This window comes from Gorilla gorilla, chromosome X (genome assembly GCF_029281585.2).
Source record: "Gorilla gorilla gorilla isolate KB3781 chromosome X, NHGRI_mGorGor1-v2.1_pri, whole genome shotgun sequence".
Lineage (NCBI taxonomy): Eukaryota > Metazoa > Chordata > Mammalia > Primates > Hominidae > Gorilla > Gorilla gorilla.
The window spans coordinates 58,629,822-58,648,796 of record NC_073247.2 but is presented as its reverse complement, the minus strand read 5'-3'; the positions used below and the strand labels follow the sequence as shown (position 1 = coordinate 58,648,796).

The 18,975-nt window shown below is 44.6% G+C and overlaps 1 protein-coding gene across 2 annotated transcripts; it reads right to left on the bottom strand.

Moving 5' to 3' along the window:
• Nucleotides 1–2,094: 2,094 nt before the first annotated feature.
• On the bottom strand, nucleotides 2,095–14,364 carry LOC101151343 (protein SSX1-like). Of its 2 annotated transcripts, none has more exons than XM_055375688.2 (8): nucleotides 14,135–14,364; nucleotides 12,247–12,335; nucleotides 11,698–11,812; nucleotides 10,930–11,025; nucleotides 7,737–7,786; nucleotides 5,638–5,761; nucleotides 3,164–3,268; nucleotides 2,095–2,700 (listed from the first exon to the last, which is right to left on the bottom strand). In XM_055375688.2, exons 2-7 carry the CDS (start codon nucleotides 12,313–12,315, stop codon nucleotides 3,168–3,170), a joined length of 555 nt encoding a protein of 184 aa, XP_055231663.1. In that variant the 5' UTR covers nucleotides 12,316–12,335; nucleotides 14,135–14,364; the 3' UTR covers nucleotides 2,095–2,700; nucleotides 3,164–3,167. The 2 variants fall into 2 exon arrangements, with proteins under 2 accessions (XP_055231663.1, XP_030861853.1); XM_031005993.3 differs by having other exon boundaries at nucleotides 5,638–5,758.
• Nucleotides 14,365–18,975: the final 4,611 nt, after the last annotated feature.

The following is an 18,975-nucleotide window of genomic DNA, read 5'->3' as shown; positions in this document are numbered from 1 at the left end:
AATGGTGGCACGCGCCTGTGTTCCCAGCGATTCTGGAGATTGAGGCAGGAGAATCGCTTGAACATGGTAGGCAGAGGTTGCAGTGAGCCGACATCTCACCACTGCATTCCAGCCTGGACAACAGAGCGAGACTCTGTCTCAAAAAAAAAAAAAAAAAACTAATGTATCAGGACTTGGTGTATCTTCGGCACTTCACAGTAATAATGAAGGAAAGAAACACATTTGTGGAGAGGGGACCATGTTCACTCTTTATCTATCCATGATAGACAGTTGGGAGCTTTATATACCCAAGGAACCTAAGGAAAAATGTTCCCTGTCATGACTCACACTCTTTCAGTCACCCTTCCTGGCACCTGTCTTGTGGGCTGGGGGACCCAACTTATGGATCCCATCTTCCCAGGGAGAAAGAAAAATCAAATCCTTCGGTATCTCCTTTAGGGTATCCTCTCCTCTATTTGCATGGAGGATAAGGCACTCAATATCTAGTATCGGAATGTTACATTTGTGTAATACAGAACTATATTGGGATAAAATAGAATTTGTTTCCTCTGAGACACAGGTAGAGGTACGTCCACACTGACCTGGGTGGCAGCCACCTCTTCCTGCAGTGCCAGGCAGGGCATGCTCACAGATCTGGGGAACCTCTTGCTCCTGGAGCCCCACAACCTCCTTCCTGGCACCCTCTCCCTCTGGTGGCTGTGACAGCCCACACTTGGTCTTGGGTATCCCCTGCTTCTTTGCCTGCCTCTCTTCTGCCCAGGCTGCACATCTCTGTCTCCCACTGTCCCCACTATGTCCACGATTGCCTCTTCCTCCCTGCACTCTCCATCTCTAAGGGCTCCCTGTCTTGGAAAATGAACCCACAACCTCTACCTTGCAACTGGGGACAGAACTCGGGACTTGTTCAATTCTCCCTCCCTCCACCACACACACCTTTCCTCCTTAATGTTTCTGAAGTCAGTGAGCTCCAAACTCAGCTCCTCCTGGACCTGCCAGCTGTAGGACCTGTGACAAGACGCCTACCATCTCTCTGGGACCCCGTCTCTCATCTATCATATAGGCATAATGATGATAGTGTCCTCCTTCTAAGGCTGGGGAGAACCAGGAGGCCAAGGTGATGGGCTATGGACGGTCAAAACAGCTCCAACCCTGCCTCCACCGGGGGCTGCTGTTTCAAGTCCATGGTGTGTGAATGGAGCTTTGATGTCTCCATTCACACACAATGCTTTGTTCTAAAATAGACTCCCCTCTGCCCTTCCCTTCCCCACAACTCTTTCCCCTCTGCACCGTGCAGTGGTACCTGTGAGAAAGAACTGTCCCATTCCCAAATCATCGTCCCCACCCCAGCCCCCAGGCCCTTGGTTGGTGAGACCCTTGATGGGCAGTCTCATGCTTCTGTCCAGGGGACTTTCCCACCGTTGCTCCCCTGCATGGAGACTAAGTGGACTCTTCTATTCCCTGGCCATCACAGGGTCTACAGTGCAAGCATCTTCCTCATTCCTCCATGTTCCCCAGATGACGATTTCATCTGTGTCTCTTCCCACATACTCCCAAATGGACCATCCCAGCCCTAGAACCCGAAAATTGTTCAGAGAGCGAAGGCCAAATTGCCCAACCACCTGCTGCAGAATCCTGCTCCAGGACTGAAGTGTATAGTCCCTATCAAAATTAAAACTGGAGGCCAGGCACGGTGGCTCATGCCTGTAATCCTAGTACTTTAGGAGGCCAAGGTGGGAGGATCGCTTGAGCCCAGGAGTTCAAGGCTGCATTGAGCTATGATCATGCCACTGCACTCCAGCCTGGACAGAGCAAGACCCCATCTCTAGAAGAAACAAACAAACAAACAAACAAAGAAAGCCAACAACTGAAAACATCCTCCTCTAGAATGGTGGTCAGGAACATCTGTCTGCCCTGTTCCCTGATGTCTCTCCAGCACCTAGAACAGCGCTCAGCACGAGGACGCACTCATTAGGGTTTTGTTGAATAAATGACTCCTTTGACACAGCAATTCCACTTCTAAGAATCTTTCTAAAGAAATATTCACACACGTGCACACAGCTGTGTGCACAATAATGAGAGGAACAAACAACTGGGGAACGTTTGCAAAGGTTTATTAACTGTCAGTGACTGATAGAGGGGAATCGGATGAGGGGAGTACATGCTGAACAGGAAACAGAGTGAGGGGGGCTTGACCAGGACGCATGGCAATGGGAAAAGCAGACGGGAGATGCTTGTACTGGTACTTGGTGTGTGTGTGTGTGTGTGTGTGTGTGTGTGTGTGTGGGGTGTAGTGTGTAAATGCAGAGGAAAAAGTCTGAAATTAAACACTCAGACCTCCCCTCAGTAGTCACATCTGGGGTGAGAGGAGGGTAGTGCTGTTCTATGGAGAGAATACCTGACAATACTTGTTTTCTGAGGTAGGTGCATGGATACACAAGCCGAAATATGCATTAAGCATGTCTTGCTCATCAACGAAAACGCTAATGTCTAACAGAATGGCACACTGCAAGAAAATACAACAGAAACGCCAACATCGAACTCTTGGCACACTAAGAAAAATGACGCTCAACTTTTCACTGTTGTGAACACTTGCTTTCACTTGCTATGCACCTGATGACGAGGGGTCCGCAGCCATGCCCATGTTCGTGAAAGGTCACCACGTTCTGCTTCTCATCAAGGGCATGTGTCGTATCCTCTAGGCTGAGGTGAGAAGAGAGAAGGAAAGTAAGTGACAGCGAGTTCCCACTGCCCAATAACTCAACCTCAACTCCTCCTGACCTGCAGACCCTGCACACTCTGATTCTGCCCTACCTCAGGACCTGGACACACCTTCCATGGTTCCTCAAAGTGAACCATCTGCTCATGCCACAGTGACTTCCTCGCCTGGTTTATGCATTCCTAGGCTAGAGGAAGGTGTGGCCCACATATCAGGGCTGACCTGGGGTTTGGGAACCCACAGCATCCTGGGTGGGGAGGATCCCTGGGTATACAGGGTAAGGAGTAGAAAGAGCATGGGAAATCTCATCATTCAGCCTCAATGCTGTACACTAGAAAATTATGAGAAAGGAATGATTTGGGAAACAAATGACAAGATGGGATACCAGTACCATAACAGAATAGCACATCTGCAGGGATGTGGAGGGTGAGCCGAAGGTTCACTTACGGAGTTACTCATCATCTTCCTCAGGGTCGCTGATCTCTTCATAAATCACCGGCTGCTTTCTCTCACGCAGTCTGTGGGTCCAGGCATGTTTCCGCCTTTTGGGTCCTATGATGGAGAATAGTTGGAAGATGAGGGTTGGGTAGGTTGGAGAGTGTTAGGCTCTGTTTTCTCAAAAAAAGGAGATGCCTCCTCCCTCCCAAGTGTCCATGGGCCTTCTTTATCCAGTTTTTCACATTCTCTGGCTTAGAGAGGCTGAGGCCTTAGATCCACACCAACATAGGCCAAATGCCAATTAAAGTTTTAGCTTCTGGCTCCTTCCGTTGTCAGGTTTAGATTCCCAACCTCTTCACTTATGGGAACATTCACCCATACCTCCTTTCATCCAGCACGTATTTGTTAAGGGCACACAGGCATACCTTGTTTTATGGCACCTCATTTTTATAGTGCTTTGCAGATACTGTAATTTTTGGGGGGGAATTCTCACCAATTTTACACTTTTCCATTATTATTATATCTGTTATGGTGATCTGTGATCAGTGAGCTTTGATGTTATTATTGCAATTGTTTTTGTTGTTTTTTAGTCTTTTAAAATAATTTATTTTTGTGGATACACAGTAGGTGTATATACTTATGGGGTACGTGAGATATTTTGATACACGTATGCAATGCATAATAATCACATCATGGAAAATAGGGTATCCATCCCATCAAGCATTTATCCTTGTGTTACAAACAATCCAATTACACTCTTTTAGTTATTTTTAAATGTACGATTAAGTTATTATTGACTATAGTCACCCTGTTGTGTGTCAATGTTTTGGGGGTAACAGGAACTCCACCTAGAGAAGATAACGAACGTAATTAATCAATGTTGTGTGTATTCTGACTGCTCCACCAATGAGCTCTTCCCCATCTCTTTTCCTTTTCTTGGGCCTACCTATTCCCTGAGACACAGCGATACTGAAATTAGGACAATTAACAATCCTAAAATGGCCACTAACTGTTCAAATGAAAGGAAGAGTCGCATTCTCTCACATTAAATCAGAATCTAGAAATGGCTAAGCTTAGTGAGGAAGGCATGCTGAAAGCCGAGACAGGATGAAAGCTAGGCCTCTTGCACCAAATAGCCAAGCTGTGCATGCAAAGGAGAAGTTCTTGAAAGAAAGAATAGTATATAATGCAAAGGAAAAGTTCTTGAAGGAAACAATAATACTAATACCCAGTGAACACAAGAATAAGAAAGCAAAACAGCCTTACTGCTGCAATAGAGAAAGTTTGAGTGATCAGGATAGAACATGAAACCAGCCACAACATTCCCTTAAGCCAAAGTCTAATTCAGAGCAAGACCTGAACTCTCTTCAAGCCCATGAAAGCTGAGAGAGGTGAAGAAACGTGTGAAACTAGCAGAGGTTGGTTTGTGAGGTTTAAGGAAAGAAGCTGTCCCCATAACATAAAAGTGCAAGGTGTAGCAGCAAACACTGATGGAGAAGCTGCAGCAAGTTATCCAGAAGATCTAGCTAAGATCACTGATGAACGTGGCTACACTAAACAACAGATTTTCAATATAGATTAAATAGCCTTTTATTGGAAGTAGATGCCATCTAAAACTTTCACAGCTAGAGAGGATTCACTCCAACTTTGAAAGAAGTTCTAAAGTGGCTAAATGCTATCGAATAGCATCACATACTACAGAGAAATCTTTCATGAAAGGGAGAGCTAATCGATGTGGCAAATTTCATTGTTGTGTTCTTTTAAGAAACTGCCACAGCCACTCCACCCTTCAGCAACCACCACCTTGATCAGCCAGCAGCCATCAACACCGAGGCAAGACCCTCCACCAACCAGAAGAGTGTAACTCACTGAAGGCTCAGAAGATTGTTAGCATTTTTTAACAATGAATTATTTTAAAATTAAGGTATGTACATTTTTAGACATAATGCTATTGCACACTTAGTAGAGTACACTATAGTGTAAACATAATGTTTTTATGCACTGCAAAACAAGTGAAAAACAATGTGTGTGACTCACTTTATTGCAGTGGTCTGGAACCCAACCTGCAATATCTCTGAAGTACACCTGTATTGGGTATCAGGCATTGAGCTGAGTAAGATATGATCCCAGGTTATCACAGATAGAATTGCTTGAGCACCTTTCATGTCATCAGGCCTTCAGGATTTAATTTAATGCCTCCAAACAATTTATGAACTATGATTCTTTATTTCCATCTTATGGACTAGGAATCTGGAGCTGAGAAAATTTGGAAGACTTGCCCCAAGTCGCGTGGTTTTTTATATGGATGACAACTCCGGTCTGCATCTCTGGAAGTCATGTCTAACATCTCATCTGGAGCTGGGCGAGCTCTTCAGCCCAGCCTGGACCCAGGCTTGTCTGGGATCCATGCCACACACCCAGTCCACACACCTGAACATAGCCAGAAAAGCCAGAGGAGTTGTTCCCAAATTGTTTCCTCTTACCAGATCTCTTATTAATCTTCTCAGAAATATTTGCTTTTCCTGGGGGGTGCAGTTGTTTCCCATCGTTTTGTGGGCCAGATGCTTCTGACACTCCCTTCGAATCATTTTCGTCCTCTGCTGGCTTCTTGGGCATGATATTTATAATGTGAAGGTTACAGATAAACAGTATCAGTGACATTTCTATAGTGCTTTAGAGCTTGCAAAGCGTCTTCACATGCATTACCTTAATGAATGTTCTCAACAACGCGGGGAGAGTTACACTTGCCTAAATGAGAGAAACCTGGGAGATTAGAAGCAAAAGGAATGGCCTAAATGAATGCAGTTTCCAGGGCTAGAATGCTTATCTTCACACTCTTTTAAGACTGACATTCGTGAAAACAGCAGAAATCTCCATGTAGTTGAGAGTGTAGTACACAGAAGATTTGGAGAAAAATAGCATTCTAAGAATTCACAGGTCTACAAAAGGAAGAGCTTCTATAAAATACAAGGGATCCCATATAAGCTCGTAGACAGCTGCTGGGAGAGTAAATGTAAAAACATAGGGAGGGGACAAAACACTGCTGGGAAAGATGGTGTGGGGAGATGAATACAGGGAAGGGAGAGGGAAAGAAATGGTTTGCTGAAATTAATCCAGGCAGCAAAGAAAGCAGTACCAGATCTGGCATACCACCCTACTGAGGCACCAACATTGAATGTGGAATTCAGTGAGGTGGTACCCATATCAATTCTAGTTACACTGGGATGTGTCACTGATGAACAATATTAAGCTACTCTTTTTTTTTTTTTGACAAAGTCTCGCTCTGTCACCAGGCTAGAGTGCAGTGGCGCGATCTTGGCTCACTGCAATCTCCTCCTCCCCGGTTCAAGCGATTCCCCTGTCTCAGCCTCCCGAGTAGCTAGGATTACAGGCAGGCGCTACCACGCCCTGCTAAGTTTTGTATTTTTAGTAGAGATGAGGTTTCACCATGTTGGCCAGGACGGTCTCGATCTCTTGACCTCGTAATCTGCCCTCCTCGACCTCCTAAATTGCTGGGATTACAGTCGTGAGCCCCCGCGCCCGGCCCTTAAGCTACTTTTTACTCAGCTTCCTCACTTACGAAATAGTGAATAATACATGTAAAATAGGCTAAGGGAAAATCCTCTCTGAGCTTGTAAACATTGTTCAAATGTAATAATAATAACATTGAATACCCTTCTGGATCCTTCTTTGAATTCGTTCTCCATACTGGCAACCCAACTCCCAGATCCCTTTACCTTCTAAACCAGAGCTGAATCTGCACTTCCAGAATCACTCATTCAGGGGCCTCTGAGGGATCCCCTGGGCTGGGACTGGGGCTTCTCGGATGCCCCAGGTGCAGACAAAGCCCTCAAGGAGCTCAAGGAGGGGCCAACAGTCAAAGCGATTCCTAAGTCATGGGAGTGGCCCCGGTAACAGGAGAGGCCAGCTGGTCCTTCCTGTTGCAAGAGTGGGTGTCTCAATGGAAGCACCAGTAGGCCCTATGGGGTAAAGCCCTAGTGAGCAACATCTGAACTTCATAAACAAATGCAAACGTGAATGAGCTTTAAATGGCTTGGAGCTCTGGATTAGACTACCACTGCCACTGCGCCTCAGGAAAATTCTTTAACATCTCTGTACAATGATAGCCTCATTTTATTATTATTTTGCTGATAATTATGGTCTATAACATAAACTATTATTCTTTACTTCCATTTCATGGACTAGGAATCTGGAGCTCCGATAACTTAGAAGATTTGTGCCAAGTCACATGGCTTTTATATGGATGACAACCAAAGTGTGTGACTCATTACTATTTGCAGATAATAAAAGAAACAATGTCATAGAGGTCTTCTTATGGATTAAATTAATTAATCCATGTGAACTGCTTAAAATAGTATCTGGCATCACTGTGAAAACAAAAGAAATATTAAGGATCACAACAGTTAGTATTATCAAGCTGTCGGTGCTACATAAGTTGTTGTGATAGACATGGGGAGAAAGAGGCAATGAGGGCGTTTTTGATATTCTCCCTGTCTTATCAGTGTTCACATCCATGAAGGGAAAAAGGTCCTCTGGTCCTTTAGATTTGAGAGATACTCACCTTCGGGAAGATTCCCTGGAGCCTGCCGAAAGTCATCTGAGGACGTTCAACTGAAAGAGAATACATCAGAATTTTTCTTTGTTGGTAAAGATTTCCAAACTCTGGAGAGACTTCCGTTGCATGAGGGTATTCTGCAGCAGAGGTTATGAGTCCACTCATTGTTGAGGAGTTATTTGAGATTTGCTTCTGAATTATGTTTAGTCATGGTTGGTTCATTTATCTGTGGCATCAGTTCAGAATTTCACATCTCATGGTTTCTCAAATGGGGGTTAAATCCCATCACAGTCTCATCTTATTCTATTACGTATCTTTTACTTTTTCCCAAATAATTAAATTGATTGGTTGGGAATGTAAACTGTAATCACTCAAGATGTGCAACAACTAAAAATCACTGTACACTTCAAATGGGTGAATCTTATGGTATGTCAATTAAGCTGTTAAATGTGTGATGAACCATGGATGACTTAGTCCGGTGGCTCTGAAACATTTTCAGTATAAAGACACTCCTTTAACGTCAAAACTTGGCAGATACTCAAGCACTGGCTTTTCAGATCTCTTGTAGTGATTGCGGGAGATTGTAGAATCTGGCCTGTTTAGCTGGGGAGTAATAGAGATATTGAAGACAGTTTAGACACTCTGACCTTGTCTTATGATTGTATTGTCAGAGCAGAAGAGCAAGTAAACAAATATGTTCCCTTTCTATTCCTGAAATGCACAAAGATCTCTACCCAAGAACCTGTCTTTTTTTCATCCTATGTTATCTCCGCTCACTGACAATTGGGAAAGCTCTCTGTGTGTTAGATGAGGGAGCACTCTTTCAAACTCACTTCCAAGCTCATCATGGAGAATTGGGGTTGTTTGGGAATGAGAAGACTATTTGGTTTTAATAAAGTATGGAGAAACGGCAATCTTTATTACATGTGTTCATCACCCTCTCTCTTAAAATATTTATCCAATATCTACATGCTGTAAATGAAACAATCTCTAGAAGTTTTTGGCGGACCTACACTTTTAATAGTTTCTTTTTTTCCACTTTTAAAATTGTCTTAACTGTCCTTTGATTCATTAACAGTGTTTAGCTCTCTGTTTGTCTGTTGTTGGTGTATAAGAATGCTTGTGATTTTTGTACATTGATTTTGTATCCTGAGACTGCTGAAGTTGCTTATCAGCTTAAGGAGATTTTGGGCTGAGACAATGGGGTTTTCTAGGTATACGATCATGTCGTCTGCAAACAGGGACAATTTGACTTCCTCTTTTCCTAATTGAATACCCTTTATTTCCTTCTCCTGCCTGACTTCATATCTAAAACACCAAAAGCAATGGCAACAAAAGCCAAAATTGACAAATGGGATCTAATTAAACTAAAGAGCTTCTGCACAGCAAAACAAACTACCATCAGAGTGAACAGGCAACCTACAGAATGGGAGGAAATTTTCGCAACCTACTCATCTGACAAAGGGCTAATATCCAGAATCTACAATGAACTCAAACAAATTTACAAGAAAAAAACAAACAACCCCATCAAAAAGTGGGCAAAGGACATGAACAGACACTTCTCAAAAGAAGACATTTATGCAGCCAAAAAACACATGAAAAAATGCTCACCATCACTGACCATCAGAGAAATGCAAATCAAAACCACAATGAGATACCATCTCACACCAGTTAGAATGGCAATCATTAAAAAGTCAGGAAACAACAGGTGCTGGAGAGGATGTGGAGAAATAGGAACACTTTTACACTGTTGGTGGGACTGGAAACTAGTTCAACCATTGTGGAAGTCAGTGTGGCGATTCCTCAGGGATCTAGAACTAGAAATACCATTTGACCCAGCCATCCCATTACTGGGTATATACCCAAAGGACTATAAATCATGCTGCTATAAAGACACATGCACACGTATGTTTATTGTGGCACTATTCACAATAGCAAAGACTTGGAACCAACCCAAATGTCCAACAATGATAGACTGGATTAAGAAAATGTGGCACATATATACCATGGAATACTATGCAGCCATAAAAAATGATGAGTTCACGTCCTTTGTAGGGACATGGATGAAATTGGAAATCATCATTCTCAGTAAACTATTGCAAGAACAAAAAAACCAAACACCGCATATTCTCACTCATAGGTGGGAATTGAACAATGAGAACACAAGGACACGGGAAGGGGAACATCACACTCTGGGGACTGTTGTGGGGTGGGGGGAGGGGGAAGGGATGGCGTTGGGAGATATACCTAATGCTAGATGACGAGTTAATGGGTGCAGCGCACCAGCATGGCACATGTATACACATGTAACTAACCTGCACATTGTGCACATGTGCCCTAAAACTTAAAGTATAATAAAAAAAACAGTGTTTAGCAAGAACAACATGTCTTTTAAAAAAGAAATGTTTCAAACACACAGAAAAGTATGGGGAATAATATTGAGTTCAGTCGCATCTCAACATTACCCCATGACTATGTTAGATCTGATTTATTTATTTAGAATGTTAGAAACACTAGAAACCGCCTGGGTGCAGTAGCTCACACCTGTAATCCCAGCACTTTGGAGGCTGAGGAGGGTGGATCACCTGAGGTCAGGAGTTTGAGACCAGCCTGGTCAACATGGTGAAACCCCATCTCTACTAAAAATACAAAAATTAGGTGGGCATGGTGGCGGGTGCCTGTAATCCCAGCTAGTCAGGAGGCTGAGGCAGGAGAATCGCTTGAACTCGGGAGGCAGAGGTTGTAGTGGGCTGAGACTGTGCCATTGTACTCCAGCCTGGGCGACAAGAGCAAATCTCCAGTTCAAAACAAAAACAGAAACAAAAACAAAACAAAACAAAACAAAACAAAACACGCTATCAACAAGTCATGACTGAAGCTGCCTGTGCAGCACTCACCAATCCCTGCTCTCGCTCCTTCTCCATTTACAGCCAGTCTCCTCAATTTGATGCCTTTTTATTCGCATTTATGTTTTTATGCATTTACCATTTACTTATTATCCATGAAAATACATATTACTGTTTTGCATGTTTTAGAATTTTATGAATGGCCTCTGTAGTTAACTTTCTGTATGCAATTTTTTTTTCACTCAACCCTGATGTGTATGAGGGAACAAATGCCAGAGGATCTTTCCCAGGTAGCTGAGCTGAAAAGCAACTGGGCTTCAGGAGACCTTTCCAGCCACTTCCCATCTACTCACCCTGAATCCTACGGTTATGGTCATTATCAAAATCATTCCCCTGGAAGTCTGTGGCCTGTTTATTACACATGAAAGGTGGGAGGGTGACGTTGAAACCTAGAAAGAAGCAAAATGTTTATTCCTTAAGGGACAAACTTAGGCCTGGCATGGTGGCTCATGTCTGTAGTACCGGCACTTTGGGAGGCTGAGGCAGGAGGATTGTTTGAGGCCAGGATTTCAAGATGAGCCTGTGTAACATAGAGAGACCCCCATATCTACAAATTATAAAATAAAATTAGTTGGGCATGGTGGCATGTGCTCATAGCCTCAGCTACTCCATCGGCTGGGCGGAAGGATTGCTTGAGCCCAGGAGTTCGAGGCTGCATTGAGCTATGATTGCACTACTACACTCTAGCCTAGGTGACAGAGTGAGACTCTGACTCAAAAAAAAAAAAAAAAAAAAGGGGAGAGAGAGAGAAAGAGACAAGCCGAGAGGAGGAAGGTAGGGTGGGAGGTGTGCTGCAATGCCACAGAGACAGCTGGGCTGATCAGAACAGACGCCTAAGGGAGAGAAAAGTGCAGGGTCCAGGTACAAGCTCCACTATGGCCAGTCCCTGCCCTCAGCTCTGACAGGATACAGAAGAGCAGAACCCCCAGAAGCTGCCTTGCGATTTTTCCCTGCACAAAAGGAAAATGTGGGGTACTTTCTGCAGCCTAAGAAGTAGCCAAAGCAGGAAAAGGGATGCTCATGTATCCCCAGACTTGTCTGTTCCTAGAACTTTCTGTTACCTAGTTTAGTCATGGCCTTATAGTTTCTCTTCATATACACATAGCTGATTTTCTCCGAGTATTTCATCTCTTCCCACTCTTTCTTAGAGAAGTATGTGGCAATATCATCGAGGGCCTAAAAAAAATAAAATAAAATTGTCAGTGACTCAGCTAGGTATGTCTGCCATTCAGCTGGAGCCGCTTCCTGTGTGCTGGATCTGGGAAGTGAGGATGATAATCTGTCCTGGTTGATGCCATGGCTAACTGAGAGACCATGGGGAACCTACCCTAGCTTCTCCCGTGGCACACATTAGGGCTTTAATGCTGCTGTCTGGCTCTCTTCCCACCTTCCAGAATGCACTGAGAGTTACCAAATATAGTGCAAGGTCACAGACTTGTCTCCAGGGATGGTAGGTGATGACAGAACACAGGTGGGAGGCTCCCAAGGGTCCAGATCTCCCCTGAGACCCTGCTCCTTGTCCCCAGTACCTCTGTCCTCCCTTCCTCAGAAACCTGGTCACCCTACTCTGTCCCCTGGACCACTGCTATGCCCCCTCTAGGTCACCTTACCTTGCTTCTCTTCTCTGATGTTTTAGCATCATCCCTGGGTCTCTTTGCAAAGGTGTGGTCTCTGTTCATGGCACCAGGAGCAGTCTGACCTGCAAGAGAAACAGCCTGAGACTTTCTAGCTACAGGACCCTTGGTCCTATGGAGGGAGAAATCAGTGAAGCCCGGCCACACTCAGTCACCTGGAATTAGGTGTTGCATTTCTCCATTCGGGGCTTATCTGTCCGTGGGTAAGGACATGGAGAGAAGTCAGATGAAAACAGGGAGCCTGGAGTCTCTGGGAGAAGTATTGCTTGGGGATGACAGGTTTCCTAGCAGCCTTGAGTCTTTGGGAGGGGGTTGGCTAGTGTTGTTAGTAGTTTTCCTGGGGCTAGGCTTACCCTGAAAGATGTACAGACCCTTGCTGGGGAGGCAGGGACGTGAGTGTGTAATTTTATTGAGTGGGGGCGTTCTGACACCCCCACTCAATAAATAAAGGGAGGGAAGTGAGTCCCAGACATAACGTGGTCTTTCTGGTGATGCATCTGATCAGGCAGAGGGATGGGGGGTTCTGTTCTGTTGAAGAGAAATGACCTTCACTAATATGAACAGATTTAGAAGCTATTACTGGGTTATTTGTAAATTATTAGAAGGAAGACAGCTAGAATCTCTGAGACTACAAGAGCCCGCCATCACTTAGAGAAAATGTGGGGTGTTTCAATTTGCAGCAATCGGCCAGGCGCAGTGGCTCATGCCTGTAATCCCAGCATTTTGGGAGGCCGAGGCCTGCAGATCTCTTGAGCCCAGGAGGTTGAGACCAGCCTGGGAAACATAGCAAACCCCTCATCTCTACAAAAAAAAAAAAAAAAAAAAAAAAAAAAAAACCCACACACACACAAAATTAGCTGGGGGCGGTGGCACAGGCCTGTAACATCTCAGCTCTTTGGCCAAGGCGGGCGGATCGCTTGAGCCCACGAGGTCGATACCAGCCTAGCCAACCTAGAAAAACCCTCTACTAAAAAAAATAAAATAAAATAAAAAGTATTAGTGGGGGCGGGGTGGTGCTCGCCTGTAGTTCCGAGGCCGAGGCAAGAGGATCTCTTGAGCCCAGGAGGTTGAGGCCAGCCTGGCCAACATAGCAAAACCCCATTTCTACTACTAATAATAACAACAAAAATAATAACATCAGCGAGGTGGTTCTTGCCTGTAGTTCCGAGGCCGAGGTGGGAGGATCACTTGAGCCGAGGAGGTCAAGCCCAGTTCGGCCAACATAAGGAAACCCTGTCTCTACTAAAAAGAACAACAACAACAACAAAACTAGCAGGGGCGGAATGGCACACATCTGTAGTCCTGAGGCCAAGGTGTGAGGATCGCTTGAGCCCAGGAGGTTGAGGCCAGCCTGGCCAACATAGTGAAACCTGGTTTCTACTAAAAAAAAAAAAAAAAAAAAAAAGCGTGGGCAGGATGGTGCACTTCTGTAGTCCCGGGGCCGAGGCGGAAGGATTGCTTAAGCCCAGGCGGTCGAGGTCAGCCTGCCCAACATAGCAAAACCGTCTGTACTAAAAAAATAAAAAATAAAAAAATTTAGTGAGGGTGGGGTGGTTCGTGCCTGTAGCCCCGAGGCCAAGGCGGGAGGATTGCTTGAGCCCAGGCGGTTGAGGCCAGCCTGGTCAACATAAAAAATCCCCGTCTCTACTAAAAAAAAAAAAAAACCAGGGGTGGGATAATACAGGCCTGTAGACCCAAGGCCGAGGCGGGAGGATCCTCCATGATGATTGTCCTGAAAGGCATTAGTTGTCTTTCAGTCCTCAAGATTTTCGGAACCCCAAGCACTTGACGGCCCTACAGAGGCTTCCTCCTTTTCTATCTGCCCTGATTAGCCCATCTAGGGTGTCCCTTAAAGAGAACCTACTTCAGAGACAAAGCAGTGGTGGCGAGGTCGGCAGCAGTGGTGGCGAGTTGGCAGCAGTTGGTGGTGGCTGGAGGAGGAGAAAATATTCTGCAATGTCACTGCTCCAGGATGATGGACCAATCAGGGCAGTTAGTGAACTCCATCTGGCCAATCAGAAGTCAGAACAGTAGGCGGGACAAGCCAAGCTGATGTGGGGTCTATCAGTCTAGGCTCCAGGTACAGAACCTTCTCAAAATGGAGGCAGAAACTCTGACTTTCCCGCCTAAAGCATCCCCTGGGATTGGCTACTCCAAGTTCAGAGTACACATGCTCTGATTTTCTCTTTGGAGTCTTCCCAAATCAGAGTACGCATGCGCTGATTTTCTCTTTTCATTTTTCCTATCCCTCCCCACCTCCTCGGTGGTGCATTGTTATCCAGTTTTAATAAGGAGTGTATATGAAGCAGGTCGTCATCTCAAATCCTTCCTGTCAGTTTCTATCTTTTTCAGGCATGGGATTTTTTCCTAGGAACTCTGTAGTGACGTAAGAAATTTGGGCCGGCGCGGTGGCTCACGGTTGTAATCCCAGCACTTAGGGAGGCCACAGCTGGAGGATCACTTGAACCTGGGAGGCAGAGGTTGCAGTGAGCCATGGTCATGCCACTGCACCCCACCCTGGGCAACAGAGCAATACCCTGTCTCTTTTCTCTACAAAAAAAATAAATAAAATTAGCGAGGTGGGGTGGTGTGCCTGTAGTCTGTTACTCAGGAGGCTGAGGTAGGAGGATCGCTTGAGCCCGGGAGTACGAGGTTGCAGTGAGCCACGATCCGGCTACTCCTGCTTACCTGGGCCACAGAGCGAGATCTTGTCTTTAAAAAGAGAGAGAGAGAGAAAGAGAAAGAAAGAAAAATTTAAATGAGCCAGTCCCAGTGGCTCATGCCTGTAATCCCAACACTTTGAGAGGCTGAGGTAGGAGGTGGAAGGATCACTTGAGGCCAGGAGTTCCAGAACAATCTGGGATACATAGTGAGACCCCCATCTCTATAAAAAATTTTTAAAAAAGAAATTTAAACAAAAAAAACACTTCTACACTTCCATATATTTTTTTCTAAAAGACCAAAGAAGCAGAAATATATTTTACCCATTGATATTAATAATATTTATAACAATAGTATTAAAAAGAGTATGTAATTAGGGCCCACTGTGTTCATCAGGGAGCTCATAAGTCAATTTGTCTAAGAAATTTCCCCTACCCCCATCCCTAGTACCTCCAACAAGTCCCCATTTCTCTCTGGGCTTTCCATCTACAGCCCTGATCTCTCTAAGATCCTCCCAGGATGACAGCAAGCTCTCTTAGGGCAGGAACAGGGCAATGGCCCTTGAGCCCAGCACAAAGCCTTTTATGTGCATCTTCCCATTAATTTTCACAACCTTCTCTGGAGTTAAATACTATTATCATCCCCAGTATGCAGATGTTGAGACTGAGGCTCAAGAGAATTAAGCAGTCTGCTCAAAGTCACATAGTCAGTGGGTGACAGAGCTGGGATTCACCCCCAAGATAGAATTGAGTCCAAAGTATGTGCTTTTATTTATGTATTTATTTATTTTTAATTAAAATAATTTTTTTTAGAGATGGAGTCTTGCTATGTTGTCCCCACTGATCTGGAAGGAACTGCTGGCCTCAAGCAATCCTCCTGCCTTGGCTTCCCAAAGCACTGGGATTACAGGAGTGAACCATCCCACACCCGGCCTCAAAGTCGGTGCTTTTAATTACTCTTCTATATTGCCTCGACTATTTGTTGAATGAATGAATGCATCTTACAACTGCAAAGGTTCTTTAACATAATTTACATAACTCCTTACAATCACCCCAAATTCCCTCTGCTGCTGTAACAAATTACCACAAACTTTGTGGCATAAACAACATCAATTTATTCTCTCACAATTCTGGAGCCCAGAAATCTGAAATCAGTTTCACTGAGTTGAAATCAAGTTGTCAGCAGGGCTGTAGTCCTCCAGAGGCTCTAGGGGAGAACCTGTTCCTTGCCTCTTCCAGCTTCCTGTGATTGCCAGCATTTCTTGGCTTGTGGCTTGATATGGGTTGGCTCTGTGTCCCCACCCAAATCTCATCTCGAATTGTAATCCCCACAGATTACAAATCCCCACGGGGGTGGTTTTTCCCATGCTGTTTTTGTGACAGTGAGTTCTCATGAGGTCTGATGGTTTTACAAGCGTCTGGCATTTCCCCTGCTTGCACTTCTGTCTCCTGCTACCATGCGAAGAAAGTCTTTGCTTCCTGTTCACCTTTGGCCATGATTGTTTCCTGAGGCCTCCCCAGCCATGCGGAACTGTGAGTCAGTTAAATCTCTTTCCTTTATAAATTACCCAGTCTCGGGCAGTTCTTTATAGCAGTGTGAGAACGGACTAATACATGGCTGCATCACTGTAATCTCTACCTCCATGTTGATTGCCTTTGTTTGTTTTCTGTTACTATAATGGAATACCACAAACTGGGTAATTTATAAAGGATAGAAGTTCATTTGGTATACAGTTCTAGAGGCTAGGAGTCCAAGAACATGGCGCTGGCATCTGGTGAGGGTTGTGTCATGATGGAAGGATGAAAGGCAAAAGCAAGTGCAGGAGACAGACAGAGAAAATGTGGCTAAGCTCCCTTTTATAACAAACCCAATCTCGTGATAACTAATCCACTCTTATGATAATGGCATTAATCACTTCCTAACAGCCCCACCTCTTAATATTGTTAACAATGGCAATTAAATTTCAACACAAGTTTTGGTGGGGACGTTCAAACCATGGCAGGCTTACTGCCTTCTTCTCTTCTGTCTGTGTCAGATCTCCCCGCCTTAATCTGATAAGGACACTCATTATTACATTTAGGGCCCACCCAGATAATCCAGACAATCCAGGAGAATCTCCCCATCTCAAGAGTTTTAACATAATTACTTTTTTTTTTTTTCGAGACGGAGTCTCACTGTGTTGCCCAGGCGAGAGTACAGTGGCGTGATCTTGGCTCACTGCAACTTCTGCCTCCCGGGTTCAAGCAATTCTTTGCCTCAGGCTCCTGCATAGCTGGGATTACAGGTGCCCGCCACCATACCCAGCTAATTTTTATATTTTTTTTAGCAGAGACGGGGTTTCACCATCTTGGCCAGGCTGGTCTTGAACTCCTGACCTAGTGACCCACCCGCCTCGGCCTCCCAAAGTGCTGGGATTATAGGCGTGAGCCACCATACCTGGCCAACATAATCACTTTTTTTGTTGTAAGTTAACACTCACAGGTTCCAGGGGTTACTATGTTGCTATCTTTTGGAGGGGCGTTGTTCAGTCTACCACAGCCTGCCCTCTGGCCCCCAAGTATTCACATCTCTCCCACATGCAAAATACATGCGCCCCATCCCCAAATCCTCAAATGTCTCAAACCGTGCAACATTAGCTGAAGTCCAACATCTTATCCATATAAGATAGCTCAAAAGTACCAACTCTCATCTAAAACAGATAAGGGTGAGACTCTGGTTATGAAACATCCTGGGGCAAAATTCTCCTGCTGTGAATTTGTGACACTAGAAAACAAGTTATCTGTTCCAAAAATAAAGTGGCGAGACAGGTGTAGGATAATAGTTACAGATGCTTCCATTTCAAATGGGAGAAACTGGAAGAAAGGAGTCACCGCTTCCAACCATTTTGAAATCTAGCAGGACAAATTCCATTTGGTTTCAAGGATTCAGAATAATCCTCTGTAGCTTGAAGCTCTCCCCTCTGGTCCCATAGCCCTCCTCTCAGAATGTATGTCATAGTGATTCACACCCTTAGATCAGCAGGTCCTTTTTTATCTTTCCCATTTAATATCATCATAGTGGAAGAGCTCCTTGAGTCACGTGCCTAATCTCCTCAGTACTGGCAAACATAGCCACATTCTTGACTTTCTCTCTAGAGCATACCTTCCTGACAGTGCCTCTCCTAATTTTAGTGTCTTTTGCAATCTTGATAGGCTGAGAATTTCCCTGGATCCTTTTTGTTTAACAGTCCTTTCCTCAGTTTATCCTTTTCCTCTAACATTTTACTAGAACTTGAATTGGAGTCCAATATAAAAATGAAAAATTATGGGACTAACACTGGGGATAAAAAATGATGGAATCTCTAGGCAAGTTGCTGAGGGTTTATGAAGGATGAGCCTTGGGAAGGGAGTCTTATATATGATCTGATTGGTTGTGATTGAAAAGAAATTGTTTATCCGTTTATCTAAAAATCGACCATTAGTGTCAAGGGTGTGCTGAAGCAGGGCGAGTCTACTCCTCTCGTTTTGAAATAGGTTTTCTTAACATGTTGATCTGTTTTTCTTTATCTTTTAAACAATCAGTCTAAAAAATGGGGATTTTGTGTTTTAAGATAGTTTCCTAACTGCATTTATTAGGTTTTTGTTTTTGTTTTCTGAGATGGAGTCTTCCTCTGTCGCCCAGGCTGGAGTGCAGTGGTGCGATCCAGCCACCGTAGTAAGCAAGGTTGCTCACTGCAACCTCTACCTCGCAGGTTCAAGTGATTCTTGTGCTTCAGCCTCCTGAGTAGCTGGGATTACAGGTGCCCACCACCACGCCTGGCTAATTTTTATCTTTTTAGTAGAGACGGGGCTTCACCATGTTGGCCAAGCTGGTCTCGAACTCCTGACCTCAGGTGAGCCGCCTGCCTCAGCCTCCCAAGGTGCTGGAATTACAGGTGTGAGCCACCATGCCCGGCCTTTTGTTGTTGTTGTTGTTAAGACAGTTTCACTATTGTTGCCCAGGCTGAAGTGCAATGGTGTGGTCTCACCTCACTGCAACCTCTGCCTCCCAGGTTCAAGTGATTCT

Bases quoted from the DNA above. Each gene is read 5' to 3' on its own strand.
- LOC101151343 (XM_055375688.2), bottom strand. From the start codon at position 12,315: ATGAACAGAGACCACACCTTTGCAAAGAGACCCAGGGATGATGCTAAA. The intron at 11,026-11,697 runs GTAACAGAAAGT...GCTTCTTTCTAG, and splicing joins TAAGGCCATGACTAAACTAG to GTTTCAACGTCACCCTCCCA. The intron at 7,787-10,929 runs GTGAGTAGATGG...ATTCTCTTTCAG, and splicing joins CCATAACCGTAGGATTCAGG to TTGAACGTCCTCAGATGACT.